The sequence below is a fragment of the Prinia subflava genome, chromosome Z (assembly GCF_021018805.1).
Source record: "Prinia subflava isolate CZ2003 ecotype Zambia chromosome Z, Cam_Psub_1.2, whole genome shotgun sequence".
NCBI classification, from domain to species: Eukaryota; Metazoa; Chordata; class Aves; order Passeriformes; family Cisticolidae; genus Prinia; species Prinia subflava.
Genome location: NC_086283.1, coordinates 29239137 through 29261167, shown reverse-complemented (window position 1 = coordinate 29261167; position 22031 = coordinate 29239137). Strand labels below are relative to the sequence as shown.

The following is a 22031-nucleotide window of genomic DNA, read 5'->3' as shown; positions in this document are numbered from 1 at the left end:
AAGTGAATGTTTGCTCGATGATTTTTAGCACCCTAAATAAGGTGAAATTGTTTTGGACACATAGCCCATCTCTCAAGATATTCTGTGAGCTGTTACCTTCAAGTATAGAGACAACAAAAATACACAGTGAAAAGTCATTGACGAGTCCCTGTTTAAATTCTGACTATGGAAGCTGAAATATTTTATTCCCATCTGAGGTTTCTTTTCACAACCCCAGAGCCAACTTCATATGCTTTAATGGATTATCCAGGCACTCATGTTCCAGTAAGAGCAAGGAGGCAGAACGACTTCACTTTATGAGTTAAAGATCCATGTATGCTTCTGGAGAAAGAATAAGCTTGAAGAGATAGGCACAAAAAGCTGCAGCAGAGGAGACAGAGAAAGGCATTACTGACATTAGATCAGTCAGTATTATGCAAGTGTTTTTTACAGTGCACTTGGCAGAGATCCAGAGGCTGGAAGGTAAAACAGGGGGATCCAGGGTGGGAATGTGAAGAGGCCCAGGGGTGTGAGGGGTGCAGGGACTGTGTGAGGAACTAGGGAATCTGTGAGCAAGTCCAGGGGCAATGAGGGTGATGGGGGCACTGAAGCATCTCTCATGAGGACAGGTGAGGGAGCTGGACCTGTTCAGCCTTCAGAATAGGCAGCTGAGAAAGAACCTCATCCTTGTTTATAAATACCGAGAGAGGTGCCAGGAAGTTGGAGTGGCACTCAGTTTGGTGATGGTGAATCACCAGGGTGAGAGAAACAGCAGGAACTGATGCACAGTAACATTCCACCTGAGCATGAAGTACTTCTTCCTTGTGCAGTGACCGAGCAGTGACAGGAACAGATTGTCCAGGGAGGGCGGGGAGCCTCTGTCTCTGGAGACATTCCAGGGCCGTCTGGACACAATCTGGTGCCATGTGCTTTGGGATGACCCTGCCTGAACAGAGATATCGGACCAGATGACCCAGTGAGGTCCTTTCCAACATGATCTAGTCTTGTGATTCTGTCGGGTAGCTGAGGAACTGGGGGATGTGACCGGGTTCGTGGGATATGTGAGGAACCAGGGACTTGTTAGGGATCTGGAGGTATATGTGAGGGAAAAAAGTGTGTGTGTGAGCTCTGGGGCTGTGTGTGAGGAACAGGAGGTATGTGAAGGGATCTAAGGTTACATGAGGGTCCGAGGGGCTGTGTGAGGCACCAAAGCATGTGAGAGCTCTGGGGCTGTGTGTGAGGGGACCTGGGGATGTTTATGAGGGGCCCCGGCGGTGTATGAGAGGTTCGGGGTGGTGTGTGTGTGTGTCACTGACCAGGGGGTGTCTGAGGAGATCTGAGGGTGTGTATGAGGAGTCTGGCAGTGTATGTGAGGGGCCGGGGGAGGAACTGAGGGCGTCTGGGGGTGTGTATGGGAGCTCCGGGGGTGTGTGAGGGACCGGGGAGTGCCTGAGGGGTCTCGGGGGCACCCGAGGGGTCCCCGCTCTCTAAGGCACCTCACCGTTCCGAGCGCCCCCACGCTCCTCTCGCGAGACGTGGCGACGGCTGGCGGGGCTGTGCCAGGCGGGATCGCGGCGCGGCCCCCCCGCCCCTTCCAGCGCCGCCGCGGGGCGGATGCGGCGGGGCCGCCATAGTGCGGGCGGGAGGAGCCGCCGCCGCCCGGCCGGGGACGCGCTCCCGCCGCCCCCTCCGCCGCAGCCGGGAGCGGGCGGAGCCTGCGCGGCGCCACCGGTTTTTCCCCCCTCGCATCCCTTCCGCCGCGCCAGCCGGGGAAGCGACCGCGCTCCTGCCTGGGCAGAGCGGGATCGGGCGGAGGGACCGGAGGCACCGTCACCTGGCGCTGCGGCGGGGGCGGGGCGCGGCACTGTGTCTGCGGCAGCCCCGGGGCGCTGCTCGGCCGCTTAAAGCAGCGGAGCCGCCGGCCGGGAGGGGCGTTCGGAGCAGTGGCGGCCGCAGAGCGAGGGGAAGGCATGGAGGGCAAGGAGCTGGCGGCGGGGTCCGCGGGGGATGAGGGCTCCAAGGATGTGCTGGGCAAGCCGCTGGGTCCCACGCCGAGCCAGAGCCGCTTCCAGGTGGATCTGGTGGCCGAGGGGCCCCGCAAGTCGTGCGGGGACGTCGGCGTGGTGGGTAAGGGAGTCGAGGAAGCCAAGGGCAGGTTTCGGGTGAACTTCGTGGACCCGTCTGCCGGCGGCGAGAGCCCTGGCGAGCCCGGGGGAGGCAGCTCGGAGGGCGGCAATGTGAGCGGGGTCCAGAACGGCGGCGATACGGTGATGAGCGAGGGCAGCCTGCACTCGGGCGGGCACCACCACTACTACTATGACACCCATACCAACACCTACTACCTGCGCACCTTTGGCCACAACACCATGGACGCCGTGCCCCGCATCGACCACTACCGGCACACGGCCGCGGACCTGGGCGAGAAGCTGCTCCGGCCCAGCCTGGCCGAGCTGCACGATGAGCTGGACAAGGTGAGCGCGGCCCCCGGGCTCCCTGGCTCCGGGGGCGCGGCAGCTCCTCGGAGCGTGTCGGCAGAAAAGCTTTTTAAAAAAAAAAAAAATACCCGAAACCCGAAAGCTCGCCGAGCCTCGAGGAGGCGCAAATAGCGCGGGTGCATGGCTTGCGTCTCAGTTCTGTTATTTTTTTGTCTCTTCGTGACGCAGTGGTATCCATCCCCCCCACACACACGTGCTTTTGGGAGATGATCCCCCCCCCAGTGCGAGAGGTATTTAGAGCCTTAGGTCTATTTTTCCCGTCAGCGAGTGGCGATCTCTTACAGGTTTTCCAGTTCCAAATCGCCTCGAGCAGATAGGGTATTAATTCGGGGGCTTGCCATGGGAATTAGTCTGGGAAAGGGCCTGAACACATTTGGAAGAGCCGCTAAAAAAAAAAAAAAAAAAAAAAAAAAAAAAAAAAAAAAAAAAAAAAAAAGGATGCGCTTGCTTTGCTAGCGGCCGGAGGTTTGTCTCTTCGGCGCCGAGGCAGAGCTCCGTGGATCCGATGGGATCTGGATCGGATGCTGCTGGATCTGCACTGGCACAGATCCTTAGCGAGCCTTCCCAAGGCTGCTCGGTGGCCCCTGCGCCGCCGTCAAGGCTTGAAACATTTCGGAGCCGTGCGTCTCAAGCTTTTTCTATTTTGGACTACGAGTCCGTGTGTTATTTGAGACGAGTTGACAGTGAGAGCCTTCTTTGCATTGCAGGCTTTCTTGGCTAGAAGACTAGCTTTAGCTGAATGCAGAATTAACTTCCTAGACTTTTTTTGTTTAAACTACTAAACTAACGGTATATACAGCGTTGTATCTTGCAGTGCTGTTTCCTCACAGTTTGAAAATTGGTGTACGGCTGTGCTCAGAAGTCTGTTTTAAGTGGAGTCTTTCTGCTGGGTTTAGGGAAATAGGTATATGGATCACTTTCCAAGAAAGTGAGGAATATTTTGTTTCCAGAACTTTTTTTTTTTTGTTCCACCTTTCACTCCTTATGTGGAGTTCTATGAGGAAATGTGTGTTCTTTCCAGATTTACCCGTTTCACACCATTATTAAGCTGCTCAGTGTAATAGTGATATGTGAGGGTTTGTGGTTTTTTGGGGGGTGGTTGGTGGTGATTGTTTGAGTATTTTTTTTGACACGGACTATGTAATTATTCCAATAGAAATAACTGGCTGGTGTATTACAAAAAAATGTGTTTGTGACATCTGAGATTAGATGTCAAGTTTTAATTTCTAACCATAACTGCAAATTACTCCTACCTTCCAGGTCCTCTTTAGATGGAGCTAAATGATGATCTGTGGTCTGATTCAAAGTTAGTATGAAATGGAAATTGGCAATTACTGTCATGTGTTTGGACTTGGGTAAACTATAAATAAAACACATATATGTGTGCTCGTAGTACATGCGAAACCACATGGGCTTTCTGTCCTGCTCCCCCAAATTTCTGACTTCTGGCCCATGATGGGATGACCAGGTGTTGGATACTCGGCTTACATCTTTGTAAGCGGAACATTTCTCGAATTTCTAAGGTTGGCAAATACCTTTTCAGTGTGTTACTGTTGCAGCACTCTGGAAAGCTCTTTGACACCATTAAGATCCATCAGTGAAGATTATAACATATTCTCGAACTATAATTTCTAAAACTGTAATTTCTTTATTAAGAAGAAATTAATGGCAAGGAATTTTCTTTGTAGTCTATGGCATAGAGGAGTGGTAGACAGCCTAATTACAGGATTATTATCAAAACAGTTTTACAGTGAACATCAGTTAAGTCAAATTATTAATTTCTAAAATGTCGGTAATTTGTTTTGCAGTGTGGATGGATGTACATATGAAGATAATTCTTTTTTTAAAGTCACATCCTGTCTGCTTGGGCCTTTCCTCCCATAAAATAAATACTGGGGATGGAATATGGAATTTTGGTTGCATTTGATATTAAGTATTAATTTTTTAAAAAGGTCATGGTATAAACTTCAGAATTTTAAGTTGAAGTTCAATGGAGTAACTCAAGTGTTCTGTCGCAGGATGTTTAATGTCCAAAGCAATTAAAGTGTTAGCAGCTACTTAGGCTTATATGAAGAAGGGAAGCCATTATTTTTGCTTCCAATTTAGCAAAGCACTTTCCAAGATAAAGCTGTTAAAACAAAAGCTTTTAATAAGGGTGTGTTGTGTGTGCTAATAGCACTGGATACCTACATTCCTGACAATCTCAGGAGTGTGAAATACATCCTCTCTCTGATTATGTACTTGGTTTGTGAACCCAGAGCCCTGATAACTTGTATGTTCTTAAGATGTTCTTAAAGCTGTTGTGCTTTTTTTTTACTGTTTCCAGGGGTCTTATTGTCTCCATTCTCAAAGTGACTTCTGCTGACTAGCAGATCTCTACTGTTGAATAGTGCTATGCTTTTGGGAAGGTATCTTACTGACTTTTGGTAACTTGATTAATTAACCTTGCTATTGCGGATTTTGTACCAATTTATCAGGTATGGCATGTCTGTGCAAGGCAGCTGGTACAAACATCCTAGTACTCTTGCATATTTGCACTGTGTAAATACCTATTGTTGTGCCTCTGCTCTTGACCCAGTGCATCAAGAGTGGGAGATATTTTGTGTAAAGAAAGATCCAAAACTATTTACCAGCAGTATGGTTCACTGCTTTGAATGCAGCTATTTTATCCGGCAGTTAGAGTTTGTGCTATTCTGTTTGCTTTTAATAGGTGGGTAAATGTGAGGCAGTGTTGGAGCACTGTTGATGCCAGTGCCAATTATAGAACAGATTTTTTTTTTCCTTTAGCTTTGTTTAGAAGCTTCATCTGTCTTAACACTTCTACTGATTCTGTTCTCACAGAAAAGCAGTGTTGCAAGAAGAGTGGCTGTTTGAGGAAGACACACTTGTGTGCTGGAGGGGTCCCATTTCACAAGAGTTCATCCTGCAGTCCTGATGGGATAGGTGTTAGTGTGGTCATTCCAGCAGTGGCTTTTCTCTTAGGAAAGGGATTGTTCTTAAAACTGGCTGTGGAAACACAGCTGAGTGATGCTGCAGTACTCTGAGGTGGATGAATTGCATAACACTGGTCTTGGTTCCTATTAAACTCCAGGTGAGGAGTCTTGTCTTAGTATGTCATTGGCTGCAGATAACTAAGGTGATCAATCTGTTCCTTACCCAGCTGCTATGTATCAATTTATCTCTGCTTTAGAGAGATGAGAGAATATTTGGTGATGCTGTTGCAGTTACTATCTTGTAGATAAAGGGAGTGTGTTGCAGGAGCTCTGACAGTCCCCTGCCGTCTTGAGAGGGATCTGTCTTCAGACCATCGGAAGATTAAAAGCATTCTTGCTTTTCTTAATTTTTTTTCTTGTCTTACAGATTTTCGTGGGTCAGCTACATCTGTACATAGAGAAACAGCCTGTAGAAATACTGCACATGCCTTTGTGCTCCTCAGTTTATCAATACCATGACATAGTATCGGAGACCTTATTGTTCTGACCAGTGTATACTCTTAGAGTATTCAGACCTGCACGCTAATCCACTGAAATAATTTAGGATATTTCTGTATAGCACTGATTTAGTTGAGGAGCTTGTGTTTTTTCCTTAAGACTGGATCTTGCTATATACGAGTGTTTCTGATTTGATCTTTGTGCAGTCCCTCGCAGCTGTGGTGAATGGATGTGGTGTGAACCAAGCCCTCTGCTGGCAGCTCTGGTCTGCTGTTTGTTAAATACTCACCCGGAGCACTGACAGGGTAAGGTACTGATCTCAGAGGAAGATCTTACACCACCTCCAACCCTCTCCCTCGATCAAATTATAAATCAAAACAAAAAGAAATTTCAGGGTATTTAAGAACGCAAGTGGGCTTTGCTTCCTCCCACGCAGAAATGTCTGCACCTGTCATCTGAATTTGAAGAGGTGTAAGAAGAAAGGCAATCAGTGGTAGTCCTGATACAAACTGAGGGGTTTTTTTTGTTTCTTTTGTGACTCAAGTTGGATGATTATAACTGTTCTCAGTTGTCTTTCTGGCTTTGTTTAGTAATTTCTCAAACACTGTTTTTCGTCTACCCTGATTACTTCAAATCTTTAACTTAGGCACAGTGAAAAGATCAGTATATGGCACTACTTTTTAACGAAAATGCATTCTGTCTTGAGAGTGTTAAACAACTGCTGCATCTCTAATATTTGTTGTTATTTTCTTTCAGTTCATGATTTATGTTTGCTTAGCCTGTAACAGAAGCAGAACACAGCTAAAGATGCATAAAAGGTTAAAATATGATTGTTGGGCATCAAGTTAGTTGTTACATAAGGTGTCTCTTTAAAAGCTTCCTTCCCTCTCACGGAACACTGAGACCCTCTTGCAGAGTTTTGATTGCACCAGCTTGCTGAATCTTGTTTACAGTCTGTAGGTCTCTTGCTTTCTTGAGTCCTTGTTATTTTCAATTTTAATTATGTTTTCTTCTTGCTGTCCCTTGTATATGTGAGCAGAATTTGAATCTTCTTTCTGAAGTTACCTATACTAAAATAAAGCAAGAGAAGCTCTTTCAGTGTTGGTCTCGGTGCTGCTGTATGTCTCCAGGAGGCCTATAATTGGTAACTGTTCTTTCATCACTTTTAAACAGCAGTGACCTTAATGCACTTATATTCAGTGAGGCTTTACTTGCATCATGCAGAGGGATGTTTTTAATGCCTTTTCAGCCTGTGTTGAGAATCCTCGCTTAGCTTACCCTGATACCCCACTTAAACACAACCATTTTGATCAAGGAAGAAATGAGTGTATTCTTTGTTGCAGCAGTAAATAATATTAGTGTTTCAGGGCTTGTATTTTATAAATACCTTGTATATTTTTTTGTGTGTTTTTATGTTGCTTGATGCTTGTATCTGTTGAATCTTTGATAGGTCTTCAGTCCAGAACAGCTATGGAGTGCTAAAAGACATGAACTGTGTTCAGCAAACTGCTAATATTGTTCTTACTACTTTGTTTTTTTTTCCCCATGTCCCAGGGAACCTAGAAATAACTGAACCTTCAACAGCTTATGTAGCTCACAGCACAAGTATGGACTGCTGCTGAAAGGGGTGAACTTTTTGCTGTCACAGATCGTAGTTGGATCTGATACAGATCTGATCTGGTTTTTACAGAAAGCCAACACTCCCTCAGCTGCAAAATCTTGCACTGCATTGTGGTGATTTAGTTCCCTGATCCACGACTTAAGGGATCTCCACAGTCTTTTCACTGCACACAGGTATCAAGAAAAACGTTTTGAATGTGCACTCCTTATATACATATATTCATTTACTTGAAAACTTTATATACGTGTGCTACTGTACAAATAATGTGTATAATACAAAGTAAAAATTCAAGAGCAATACAAAGATGAAATTAATATTTCCTTTTTTTTCCTCTATTAACTTTACAAAAAAAAAAAAAAATCGTCACACTTCCAGTAGGCTGTTCCAGAACTGGTTAAAAGAGGAGGGTGCTGCATATGTAATCTTCAGATTAACTTTTTTCCCTTTTGGTACTGCACTTGGTTAGACCTCAAATGATTTTCATTCTTGAGTGATGTTCTTGAAGGGGAGGAGCTTGGCAAGATCAGTGCCTTGGAGTAATTTAAACCAGTGTGCTACATCTTCTGTTCAATTCTTCAGTTTTTTTCCTAAAACTCATATTAGGAAATACAATATTCATTCATGAGCAACCACAAACCCATTTTCCCCACTTCTTGGTACAGGTAAAGCAGTCACACTGGTCATTGGTCACTGCTAAGAATTTTTTTAAAATAAGTGACTTCAAATTATTTGTCTTTCAGAGTTTTAGAAGCTATCTGTTTTTTGCATGAACGGTCTTTGATTTATTTCCGCACTTCACCATACTGATTATACCTGACAAAGTTACTGAAATTTCATTTATGCATAAAAAGTAACTTTGGTTGTATTATCTGTGCCTTGCACTAATTTAAGCATAAGGTGATAAAAAGAGTAAAGAAATTTAGAAAAATTAAAGTTCCAGTTTAATAAGAAGGCTTATCTCTTGTATCCTCATTTTTACTTCTACTTCAGATGATTCAGTTGTTTGGGTTTTGTAAATTCAAAGAAAATAGCTCTGTCTGTTTCAGCTGAGAAGGAGTTGTGATGCTAGATTAGTGTTTTAACTTCATCTGTTAGTCTAGGTGGCAGAGACTCCTAAGATTATTCTGAGTAATACTGCTGTAGAACTGCAAGCAGTTCGGCAGCTTTGGCTGAAGTGTGGTGCTGTGCCAGTGCAGGTGAGTGCTTTCCTGTGTGAACATACCAGCCCTGCTCAGTGCTGGCTCGGGCTGTGCTGTAGCTGCATTCACCACTTCAGAATATGACATTAAAAATTCAGGTGGTACTTAAATGATTTTTTAGGATTACTTCAATGGGCTTTTTAGTCTGTTGAGAACCAACAGGTAAAATGTAACTTTTCAGGAACCTTACTATATTAGAGCTAGACTTTTTATAGAAATGGGATGTTTTATTTGGGTTTTGCTGTTGCTGTACAGGGTCATTTGTTCCTGTCTCCTACTTCTTGAGTAGAAACTGTACCATGCTTTGCAGAACTAGATGAAAACCAAAAACTGTTAGGAGCAAGAATGCCTCAAATAAATGCCTTTGTTTTGGGGTGGAGAATAGATGACTTGTGTACTGGTTTTGGCTGGCATAGAGTTAATTTCTTTCCAGTAGCTGATGGAGGGTTCTGTTTTGAATCTGTGCTGGACACAGATAATTTAAATGTTTTTCGTTTTGCTGAGCTGGACTTCCACAGAGCCAAGGCCTTTCCTGCTCCTGCGGGCATGCTGGTGAGGAGGCCGAGGGTGCATGGGAGGCTGGGAGGGGACACAACCAGGACCCAAAGTGACCCAAGGGATATTCCAGGCCATGTGACATCATTCTCAGAACAAAAAGTAGGGGAAGAAGGAGGAAAGGGACATTGGGAGTGATGGTACTTGTCTTCTCAAGTCACCATGAGGTGAGGGGGCCCTGCTCTCCTGGAGGTTACCACCCCTGCCCAACTGTGGGAAGCAGGGCATTAATTCCTCGTTTGCTCTACTTGTATGCGTAGCTTTTGCTTTCCCTGTTGAACTGTCTTTACCTCAACCCATAAATTGTTACCCTTTAATTCTCTCCCTAGTCCCACTGATGGAGGAAGAAGTGAGTGGCTGCTTGGGGCTGGGCTGCTGGGGTTGAACTGTGATGACTTGGAAATTTGATGTGTCCAAAACAATTTCTTGACAAGACTGAAATGGATTCTCTTTTGTACTTAATAGGAGACCATTGTATTTCTTGGACTACGCTTGAGTATGCCAAATTTCTCTGCAGGAGGCTTGCTAATTGGATTTACTTAGCTCTTACACAATCGAGTGCCACATCAGCTTCATTGTGGAGTGTATCAGGCTTATGTATTTCAGATACTCATGTGAAAACTACCCATGTTCAGAGCCTGGATCTACTTTCCTGTGTAGTGTTTCTTTCAGGACAATGGATATGCTAAGGAATATTGCATTCAATGCACAGCAAGGAATAATTACTTCTGTAGATCATTCAGAGTGGAGCCGTGGTTCTGGAAAGAGTTGTGTGCATCACTGCAGAAATGAAGGTGCATTCTTGAGGTGTGAAGTAGACTACATGCATTTCTTTCCCTAAACTGAAGGGAATGGTTGCTCCTACACTTCTTGCAGGAATGCAGGAAGTCATGCCTCTTGCAACTTTCTGTTAACCAGAACTGGAGAGACTGGAAAAGGAAGTTTGGGCTTTTTTTGAGGATGTTTGGTTTTGGGGGGGTTGTTATCATAACGGTTTTGTTATTACACTGGCAGACCATGTTGACTACTCCTTGACAGGAAGGCTTTATTTTAGCTACAAAGTTTCTGGGAGTGCAGATCATAAGCATTGTGGGTCTTCCACACTACAGAGCTACTGAACAGAGTCCTTTTCTCATTTGTTTCTAATTTTCATGGTCAGCTTGCCCATTTTCATACCAGCCTGTGCTTATGGAGGGATGTATGAATCAAGATGTAAAGATGTGGGGTAGTTTTCTTTAATTTGCAAAGTGCTCTCATTCTTTAGTTAATGTTTTTGCTAGGGGGGAAAAGCAGATATTATTTATATTTCTGATAGGATACGGGTCTTTCATACCTGTAGATGTCAGCAAAATTTTGCTGCCTTATCATTATGTTAAAAGTGATTCAGAGGGATGTGGCCTTCATGTAGTAAACTTAGAGATTTGTCAAGAAAACTGTATACATGTAAGACATATAAGTAGTGCTAATTTTCGTAAACAAATCTCCTATTTATCCTTTGTCAGTATACCACCTTGAAAGAAAAGTTTTACTCCTAAGCTGAAGTCAATTGCCTGAGTAAGTTTCCTGATTAAGTCTTACTAACCTCGTTAATACATCATACTACATGTAAAAGTTGGGAGGATGAGTGGATGATTATCCCTTTAAAAGAATTAAAATAAAAATGGCTTTTAAAATCATTATATATCATTATGTGCGCACACATGAAAAACCACACTGTTTAGTGTTTCTCTATTAAAAACTGTGTGCAAGACAGAAATACAAGCTGATGGCAGAGACACATAGCTAATCCTTCAGTTGGCATGTTTATTGCAACTATAAATTTCTTCTGTTTAAATTTGCTCTGCTGCAATCACAGCACAACACTCTTTAATTTCAGCTTAAGATGACATTAATATTCAGTGTTTGATGCAATCACTTTTAAAATCTCTGGAAGTGGATGCCAAAGGCATTTGCTACTATATTTTAAGTGTGTAATTGTAGAGAAGGTAATATAGTCAAAACACTTAAGTTTTGGTCTCTTGGCTGCAAACCTGCAAAGGATTTCCTTTGATTGAGGTGAATAACCAATGATTGTAGCTGTTCATGTTTGATTCCAAGGAATCTCAAGTTTTAAGACTGTTTTATCTGGGTAATTTATCTTCTGCTGTTCTAGGTAGCTTCTGGATGCCATTTAATGGCTTAGTTGGCTATTTAAAGTTATGACTGTAAAGACACTGGAGTGGGAATTATGGCAAATTTGCTAATAGAATTTAAAATTCATTCCTGTTTTATAGCCAATAGTCAAGTGCCTGATCTGACTGCTGAAATTTCTGAACTGCTGTCAACAGCAATGACTAGTCTTTGTTCCCTCATAGTATTCATTTTCATGTAGATCCTTTTGAGTTAGTTCTTGAAAGAAAAATGCTAAAAAGATGTTAGGCAGACTGAGGTATCTTGAACACCTTTGTGCCATGTTTTCTGTGTGCTGCCTGACTGGGTTTTTTCCCCCACTGGGAGCAATGCTGATGAGTCAGGCTTTCCATCTAACTCCTGAAAAACCTGAGCAGCTGAATTGGTAAATTGTTTTCAATTAATAAATAATCAGAAATCTGTCAGTTGTCCCAAGTGTTCTGCAACAAATACTGGCTTTCTGAGTAACAGGGATAACCCTGTCTAACATAGCAAAGATTCAGACTGTTATATCTGTTTTAGAATTAACACTTTCATTGCTCTTTAATCAGAATGAGGCCAGTTAAAAAGCATTAGTTGAGAGTTGTGCATGCTTGTTCTTAGTTTCCATTCCTGTCGCCATCCTTACTCCAGCAGAGCAGGACTAGTTTATGAAATACTGTCCAGTCAGACTGTTCTTTAAGAGAACGTTACATAGAGTAAGATATTTTAAAAGTCATTACCTGTGATACTTCTTCCTTTTGGAGTTATTTCCCTTACAGGAAAAAACCCACTTTAAAACTGCCAGGCTTGGCAGAGGTGTTTGTAAGTTTAGTATGAAAAACTCACTGTGGTTTGTAGATTGTGAGGAAAGTTACAAATAGTATCCCATCTTCTCTTGAGTAGTTGTTTTCTGAAAAAATGGTTACAAACAGTAAGTCAGTGTCATGAGCTTGAGTCAAAGACTGGTGAAAACCTGTATTTCCTCCAGTGTATTTAATTATTGAAATACTCTGGAATCTCAGGCAACCAAATTCAAGGGTTTTCTTGATAAAGGGTTTATCATAAGACTGTCTGGTGTCCCTGGACAACAATATGCTTAAAGCCATTTAGTGGAGATTTAGGTGTTTTGGAAAGGAAGCTCAGTCCTCTTGATCTCTTTCATAACTATGTTAATAAAAGCATTAAAAGATAAAAACATCTTATCAAACTGACCTCTAGACAAAAACTGGGAATTTTATGACTACAAACATCAACATACTGCAAAAGTAATGTTTAAAGAACAGATATATTTGATTCTGCTTGGTGTCCTTCAGGCAACATTCAATACCTAGCTTATTGTTTATCCTTTATCAGACAGCATCACACTTGTACCACTACAGACTCTTTCCAAGAGCTCTGTTATATCAGTGGTAAACACCATAGCAGCAGGATTATTCTGTGCATGAAATACATCTAGCACTTCTAAAATCTTCTATTCATCTTGAAAGTGTCATAGGTGGTGGAAGCTACCTATTTCATTTGCTCTTTCAAGAAAAAGATCTTCGGTAGTGTTTAAAAATCCTTTGAAGTGTTAGCATCATTTGAGGTAAAATGTCTAGTAATTCTTACATAACTTGATATCTTTATTCTGTCATTTTTACTATATCTATGCTTTGGCTAAAGTATCCTAGAAAAGCAAAACAAATGTTTATAAGCTCTTCTTTCTTGTATGCTTTGAAGTGTGTTAATTCTGAAAAGAACAGATTTTGTAGCCATAGTCTGAACAGTGTGCAGGTCTGGAGTTGGGATATTTGAGAGTATAATCTTTCCAAGTAGTAATTCTTCCTCTGTTGAGACAGATGGCATGCTGCATCCGGATCAATGTGTTTTACTACTTATTTCCTTCCACAAATAAGAAACATCTTAAAATGGCAGTGCTTGTAAAATTAACCTTTGAGAGATGGAAACAAGAAATTGTGGTTGTAAGGGCTAGTGAACAAGTTGGCAGTGATGCTCTGAGCCACACTGAAGGACTGCAGAAGATGTGTGAAAGCCTCTCACTCTTGTGAAGGAGGTTTCCTGCAAACATCCCCAACCTCAGAGCTCCTGAGGTGTTGACTGGTGAGGGCATAGAATTGTTCTGTCAGTATTCTTTCGGCAAAGGTGGTTCTCAGGTAGCTTCCTTTGGGTTTTTTTTTCCTGTTCTCAATAAGAATGAGGCAGCTCTGCTCAGTATCAGAATATAGGTATGTAATCAGAATAAAGTGTGTATTAGAATATAGTATCAGAATTTAGAAGGTAGGTACAAAGCAGTTTTAAGTTTAAGCAGCTTGATTGTGGTGGAAGGCCATTTTTATATTTCTTTTCAGAAGCTGCAGCTTGAAAAGATTAGACCCTTGATTTTTAGCATTATGATAATATAAATGACTGAAACCACCTTCAGTACTGTATCCTGCCAAGATGGGAGGAAGCTGCTGTTTTGAAGCCTTTCTAAGGCAGTTTGTGTGAGGAACCTCATTATCTGGCATGTGCTAAACCTGTAGCTGGCCGAACGTGAGGAATGGGAAAAGCAGTTAAATGCAGTCATCTGAAGTGCTTCTCTGGCCTCCTGTTTTTGCACAGGAGTAATGGCAATTGGAAGGATTAGCTAAAGAAGTCAGTGACTACTTGGAGCACACCAAATCAGGCAGTTCACAGTGACAGCAATCTGCCTGGAGATCCAGCAAATTGTCTTACATACAGACTTGCTGGTGGTCCTGTCCTTTAATTGCAGATTCTGGGTTGTGATTCTTGAAAAGAAACAAGACTTGATGTGTGTTTATTCTGGTATTACCTCATACAGTTCAACGTAGCCCAAGTATATTGCCATTAAGATGGGATTTAGATAAGTTCACCACAAAAAGAAGTTATGCTGTGTGACATGCACCATTATCAAGAACTCTTAAATAAAGCATTTTTTACTGAGCTTTTTGATGCACCAGTGTATTACAGGCTGTGTGTAAAAAATCTCAGATCTCCTCTAGCAGAATACCAAGTATTTTCTCATTACTAATCTACTTCTAATAGATGTGGAGGCTATTCACAGTTGTCACAAATAACTTATTGTTATGATCCAGCACTGGAAATGAAATAGTAGATTATCTGTGTAGGAGCAGAAATTAACTGTTTCTTGTCTGAAGCCCTCTCAGTGTATGATAGAATTCTCAGCTTCTAAACATTTTTTTTCCTTTAACAACGCAAGTGAACACCATGACTGAGTATTTTTGGACTGATTATTTTGTTTCAATAATTGTGGTAATAAGACTATTTCTGATCTGAAATGCTAAACCCCCTTTTTCTTTCCCCTTTTGTTACACCCCCTCCAAATCCACAGTGTGTTAGTGTTTTTTACTGTTTATGAAGATCTTATCGTACTATTTTAGAACGGCTGTTCTAAAATAGTGCTAGGGCAGTTTTTTTCCATTCAGTGTCTGATTTGAGTAGAAGCATTGTTTCCTCATGAACACAAGCATGAAAAATACTATGCCTGCTTGATTTACAGCTGAGACCACAGTGGTGCTTTCTTAATATCGCCTTAGAGGGCTGAACTTGCTGCCTTCTGTAGTGAAATTCTTCTGTGCCCACACTTTGTAATATCTGTTCTCAGTGGTGCTTTATTGGGCACCCACCAGCATAACCAGGAATAACCTTTCAGTTATTACATTTTGCTTGTCCCTCAAAATGTTTTCGTAAGAAATATTGCACAGTGTGGAGAGACGAGACATACAGAACAAAACTTTCCTGTGTTCACAGTGCTTAGTATCTTGGAGCTGAACTGGTAACTGATAACTTAGAATACTAGTTGTTAGCCATTATCTCGTCCCCAGAACACAACAGGCTGAGCTGTGGGCTTGTTTGAGGACTACAGTAAAATGTGTAGCTGCCACATGGTGGTTGAGATTTTGAAGTGACCTTTGGGGGTCACCTGGGCGATGTGTCCAGGTTTTACCAATGCTTGTCCAGCCATGCTCACATGATAAAGTATTTGATCCTTTCTTGGACTGGGTACAAAGGTATTTCTCCACCTTATTACCAAATGTGAACTTGCAGCAAGCATACTCCAAGCTTTAAAAAAAAAAATAAAAAAAGGCGTTAACCACACTATTTTAAGACATGAAGATACAGATTCCTCCTACCATTCCTTGATCTTGCCTAACCGGTCTTCTCAGAGAACAATTTTGTTACTTTTTACTACAAATGTGATGTGTGTTGTTATAATAACAGAAGATGTTGTTTAATGTTGGCAAGTTTTTTTGGCCGAAGCTTAAAAATTGTTTAGATAATTTGAATGTGACCCTCTTTATGTAATAGTTTAAAATAGAATTTGTTCTAAGTATAATGTGATGGTTTTCTGTGAGGAATAGGAATGGGTTATATATGAACAGGTAATAAGTGGTTATACTGTCTTACGCTTGATTGGAGGTTTTGGCATAGTTGTGAACACGTTTATAATCTGTCCTTGTTTTAATGCATATTTTTTTCCTCTTTGTTTTCTCCACACATCTGAAGCAAGTCATAAAGGGAGACATTAATGCTTAGAAGAATTTTCGCATTTCATTCTGCACTTCTAAGCTATTGGATGGTCAGCTCATCCTCTTCTGGCATGAGGCTCAGGCTTTGAGTAGGAGATGTTTTCTTAGTTCTGGTTCAGGCAGGTCAGCATTTCTGAAATGTAGCAGCATTGTAAATCTGTTTTGGTTCTTCTTACAATTCTAAATTATTGCTACTTACTTATTACTTCTAAATTGCTACTACTTGATTTGGCTTGAGTGCCTGAATACAAATAATCAGCATTCAGTAGATTCATCTGGTTAAAGGCTGTGCAAATCTCCCAAGAATTACAGCTATCTAGGAAAGCTGCAGTTCAGCCAACTGGGTAATGCCTGGTTAAGTTTCTATTTGTCCTCTGTTTAGTGTATCTAATACAGTATATAATACATATGCACACATACATGAAAGAAAACATATGTATGTGTGTGTAGATGTATATGTATATAATACATGAGATGACATTTTCTTTTTTCTTTTTTTTTTCTAATTTTAATCCCTTCTGGAGACAATATAGTGTACTTTTTAAGAGAGTAAGCTATTAAACGTAATGATCTGGAAACTGATCGTAATTCTGCCTAACAGTGGAAGGCTCGTACCTTACAGGATCACCAGATGTGTTACAGGTGTATCTGTTTCTGTGAGAATGTCATAATTCTGCATCAGTGAGAGAAGCACTGACATTAATCTGTGCTGTTGACCTTTGGATAAGGTTGACATAATGTATTTTTTTAAATATCTGGTTTGTATATTTACTTCTGATTATATGCGGATATGAATGACACCCTTCATAACTGACAGGTTTAGAAATATTTCCTCTGGACTCTGCGCTGAGGCTGTATCGGGTACTAATGTATCAAGAGTAGAAAGAATTTGGTAAAATGTCTAATCTTTATTAGTCCTTCCTTGCATACACTTGAAAGTCTTATTTGTGTCCACTCTATTCTGTGTCTTACTTAGCAAATGTGGGTTTTGCCCTTTACCTCATTGGGATTGAACCTCTAATTGTTTAAATGTTTTCCAAGCCCTGGGTTGCAGGCTACTTCACAGTATGCTGCTTTGTTGAGTGTTCTAGTGTATCCATTCTTAATACTTGTCGCCTTGGATAAACTAACATACTTAGCTTAGATTGCTTCTTGCTTTCTTACAGCAGGTGTAGAAAATGTTTGAGTTTAAATGTTCTGGTCTTTGCCTGGCTTGACAAAACAAAACACTGCCTTTTAAGCAAGCATATATGTGTATGTATACACATATATATTTTCAATTTATAATTAAAGTTGAGATTTTCTGCGTTTTTTGAAGGTGAGAGTTGAATTGTAAATAAAAGACAGAAGCTGGTCTTTATTCATGGGGCTGATGTTTTCTCCATCTGTAATCCTTGCTATTTAAATAAGGAACAGTGGGAAGAGACTTCTCTTCCCTCCTTTTCCTTGAAATGCTAATCTCCCATCCCTCTTTCTGGCAGCGTCACCTTAAAAAGAGTAGTAGAATTGTTTACAGGGAAATTAATAATTTATTTCCTGAAAAATTGATCAAATGACAGCTAAGTCTGAACTACAGCAAATGCTACAACAGAGGCCAGTAACTTGTGGTAGAACAGTGTGCTTTCAGATTAAGAGGTAAAATTTCTTGTGCATTTGAAATCTTCCAGCTCTTTTTCTACAGACCAGGTGTTTGACTTTTTAGGAACCTAGAACTAATTCTTGAACATACTGACCACACTGGCTGTTACCAGTTTGCTCCTTTAAGTTTGTTTTACGTTCCTTGAAATCTGCGATGTGTGTCATGCAAGGGACAAAAAGGAGCGGCTCAAAACTTCTACCATGTCAGTCTTTTGATTTTTCTGTTTACACAAGTAAGATGGGGGATGTTTTTACAACATAAATTTCACATACTCACTCTGCTCTGTCAGTCACACAAAATACAAACTTTTTTTAATGTTTTCTAAGGAGCCCTTTGAGGATGGTTACGCAAATGGTGAGGAAGGCACACCAGCTGGGGATGCAGCTGCTGCTTACACACCTGACAGCAAAGGGGTGGTCAAGTTTGGCTGGATAAAAGGTGTGCTGGTAAGTTTGATACACAGTTTTTCAGTTTCTTACAAATGCTGTTGTATTCCTACAGATCTTTCCAACAACCTTCTTTTTTGACAGGCATTGTGATAGTGTAATATAAAGATTATATGTATGAGAGGTATGATAAATGCTGTAATTTTAGGAAGGGTTACTCCTATTTCAGCTGAATTTTAAGGCAATAAAAACTTCAGGCTTTTAAGTTTTTAAAGATTTATGGTTTCTTAGCACAAGTTATAAGAGAGACAATTTCCAAGAAGGAAAAAGATACTGTAGTAGAAAAATACATACTGTACTTCTGTGGTTTGGAGAGGTCCTTATCTCCTTTACAGTAGGATTGATATCTTTCTCTTTGAGTAAGAGAGAGACCCAGCATCTGGTTTTAGTCTCCTGTCTAAATTCTGTACAAAGCAAACTTACATTTTTATTGATATCTATGAGCTGTAAATGTAAGGATTAAAAAAAATGCACACCTCTCCATGCTGTTATTGTGCAGCTGTGTTGCAAGATACGAAAGTTATGGAAATGGGAAGTTGCAGCAGAGTTTTTGTTATTTTAAAAAGAGTAAGTTATTTACTAGAATATTTCTTTAGTGCATGTTGTTGGTTTTTTTTTTTTGAGAGAGATATCTGTGGGAGATACCAACCGGGCTTGTAGACGTCACAGTCATCAGAGACTTCTATGTTACTTTTAAGTCATGTATTTTGTAGTGTGAATTTTGGATACTAACGTTTAAATTCCTATTATTGTTTGCTTAAGAGATGGTGCAAGTGTCAGATATTGAAATTTTCTTAACTCAGTGTTTAAGGTAGTAACTTTTTAATTGTATTTAAGTCTCTTTTTTAAATCTAACTTAAACATATTCTTGTGAAATAATTTGAAAAGTGGTGAGGAAATACAATAGCAAGGTAATTTCAAGAACGTTAAAAGCTGACATGAAGAATTAGTAAAAATGACTGCAGATGCAGGAGCTAATCTGTTAAATTTCTGTTTTATCCTAGGTACGATGTATGTTGAATATTTGGGGTGTGATGCTCTTCATCAGACTGTCATGGATTGTAGGACAAGCTGGGATAGGTATGTGTACTAATAGCTGTAGTTTTATTTCAGTGACTTTCAAATGTGATCTACAAGAGATGTTGATCCTGAGCTTTTACTTCAAACAGGAGTAGGAAGTTACCTTAATATCACCAGTTTTTATGGTAATTTATACTTATCAAAAGCTTCAACCAGTTAGACTTTTTCATTTAGGTACAAGGCCAGTATTTTAAAATTGACATTTGTGAGTCTTCAGTGAACTATAGAGATAAACTTTTGATATCTGGGTATTAAAACCTGCATATAGACTGTGTAGTATATAAGCAGTTCTGTTCAGAGGCTTAACTTAGTGTTGGACTGATCTGCAAAAGGCCTATATTTCCCTGAATTTCTAGATTACAGCTCTTACCTTGCTGATTTAAGAGAATCTTTGCCTTGTTTTATTTGTATCCTGAGAGGGGAAAGAGGAAGCCTTTTGCTTAAAAGTAAATTTGTGTTGTATTTGCAAGACTGAGAAATTAAATGGAAGGTTTGTACTCTTTAATAGTGCTGGACTTACAGTGTTTTTCACTACTTTTCCCAAAAGGTCTGTCTGTCTTGGTTATTGGAATGGCCACTGTTGTGACAACTATTACAGGACTGTCTACTTCAGCAATAGCCACAAATGGGTTTGTAAGAGGAGGTAATGCTATTTTCATGGAGCTTTTAAAGCTTTCTTCACTTGGAGTACACACTTTAAAGCTGCTGAGGAGCAAAACCTTACTTTGTTCTGTATGATTAAACAGTCATATAATTAATGAAAAGTCAGTAGGTAGTCTACTAATTAGATTTGAACTATCACCTTGCTTTTCTACTGTAAAAGAAACTTCATTAGTGTAAATTTTGGTAATACAAAATTTTTTTAAGAATAGGTATCCAGGAATGAGTAGCACTGAGCTGCCCTGGTTGGTTAAGAGTGTGCTTATATTTGTTCATGTCCTGAAATAAACCTTGGCATAAGTAACTCTCTTTCAGTTAGCTCCATCTTTCCTGAGGGTGGTGGTTTTCATTCTCTTCTATGGTTTATGTGGTGTTGTCAGCTATTTTTGGAAATGATTGATGCCTCTGACACAATCAGACTGCTTCATGACGTTACAAGATTGCTACTAGGAAAAAATATGGTGGAATTGAAATAGGAACTTAAAAGACTATCTTCATTAAGATTAAGAATGAAGAGAAAAGCCTCACTATCACAGAGTAAAGAGACCTTATGGGAAAGATCAGCTGTGAGTGTAAGCATAATGTTAGCTTAGTTTCTAAATACCCTTTCTGGTTTCTAATTCCACTATGTATATCACATTTTCCCATTTGTACAGGAGGGTTTTTTTTTCTTTAAAGCTGATCATGAGAAATAGTTCTTCATTAGAAAATTTGAAGTGCTGAATTGGAAGAACTGTAGATTTTCATGGAAACAATTGTTCCTATGAAAATGTTACATTGCAGTAAGATTTTTTTTTTTTTAATGTTAACATATACAGAGTGTGGCCACGCTGGATACCTATATAGGATTTGCACAAGAAGTCTAATGCAGTGAAATTAAGCATTTTCTGTTGCAGATTAACATTAACTCTGTTACTTCAGACTGGAGGATTTTGTTGCTTCTAAAACTCTTAACCTTCAGTTTGAGGAATACACCTTTGTTACATTTCCTAAACTTTACTTTCCTGTAATACTCCAGATACTCAGATTTTCATTTGTCGTATGGGATTTGAAATGTTGTTTTTGTCCAACTCAAAAGTACAAAGAACAGGCTCTTGAGAGTCTCATTGGAGGGCAGAAAATTCCTTTAACAAGAGCTTTTAGAAACAGGTCTTGGGAGTTTGGAACTTCAGTGGGTTTATTGCAGTCTGCTTTGCCAATTTCTTCATCTTGGCTGCACAAGTGCTTTGAGCAGTTTGAAATAAAAAGCCCAGTTATACTGCATCGTGTATTTTACAGTTTTTTAACCACAGAACTGGTTGCATACCTGAATAATATGATGTGGTGCATGACTCATGGTTATTTCCAACTGCAGTCTTTTCCTAAGAACTTGAAATGTATTCCTGAAGCTTCAGCATGTCTGTCCCTAAAATACTGAGTTAAGGGTTATTTTCTAATACATCAGGGAATAAAGAGTGAGTAGATTCTGGCTTGTGTAAATGTTAAATTGCTAATAACTGTCTGTTTTGGACTTTATCATGTAGAGTACTTGTTTGTCATTTGTATTTTTTTTTTCTTTCAGGAGGAGCATATTACTTAATTTCCAGAAGTCTAGGGCCAGAGTTTGGTGGTGCCATAGGTCTGATTTTTGCATTTGCCAATGCTGTGGCAGTGGCAATGTATGTTGTTGGTTTTGCAGAGACGGTTGTCGAGCTACTCAAGGTACGTGGATGACAGTGCTTATAGTCATTATATTTTATATATGAAGTTTTATACTTCATGTAGAACGTTTGAGTGTATAAAACATATACTTTATATGTAAAGTTAAAAGATTATTCTTGTTTTTTGATTCATCTGATCATAAACTGTGGTTTGGAAGAGACATTTCAGGGTTGCCTAGTCCATGCCACATCCAGGTGAAATCACAGAACGGTTTCAGTTGAAAGCGACCCTAAAGACCACCCAGTGCCACCCCTGCCAGGGACAGGGACACCTTCTGCTGTCCCTGTTGCTCCAAGCCCCATCCAGGCTGGCCTTGGACACTGCCAGGGATCCAGGGGCAGCCACAGCTCCTCTGGGCACCCTGTGCCAAGGCCTCCCCACTCTCACTGTAAAGTGTTTCTTTCTTACATCTAGTCTAAATCTGCGATCTTTTAGTTTAAAATCATTATTCCTTGTTCTGTCACCACAAACCCTATCCAAAAGTCTTTCTTATAAGCCATCTTTCTTATAAACCCTCTTTAAAT

General features: G+C 40.5%; 1 protein-coding gene and 1 long non-coding RNA gene across 2 annotated transcripts in view; both read left to right on the top strand.

Moving 5' to 3' along the window:
• The first annotated feature begins 1813 nt into the window (after nt 1-1813).
• Nucleotides 1814-22031, top strand: part of SLC12A2 (solute carrier family 12 member 2) — a 55741-nt gene continuing 35523 nt past the window's right edge. The window contains exons 1-5 of the mRNA XM_063423015.1: nt 1814-2450; nt 17947-18066; nt 19071-19146; nt 19694-19789; nt 21368-21507. Coding sequence (XP_063279085.1) covers nt 1950-2450; nt 17947-18066; nt 19071-19146; nt 19694-19789; nt 21368-21507 — 933 coding nt within the window. The 5' untranslated portion in view covers nt 1814-1949. The remainder of the gene's footprint in view (nt 2451-17946; nt 18067-19070; nt 19147-19693; nt 19790-21367; nt 21508-22031) is intronic.
• On the top strand, nt 2457-10969 carry LOC134564265 (uncharacterized). Its single transcript, XR_010083505.1, has 3 exons — nt 2457-5565; nt 6112-6210; nt 7596-10969. It is a non-coding gene; the product is annotated as an uncharacterized LOC134564265 (long non-coding RNA).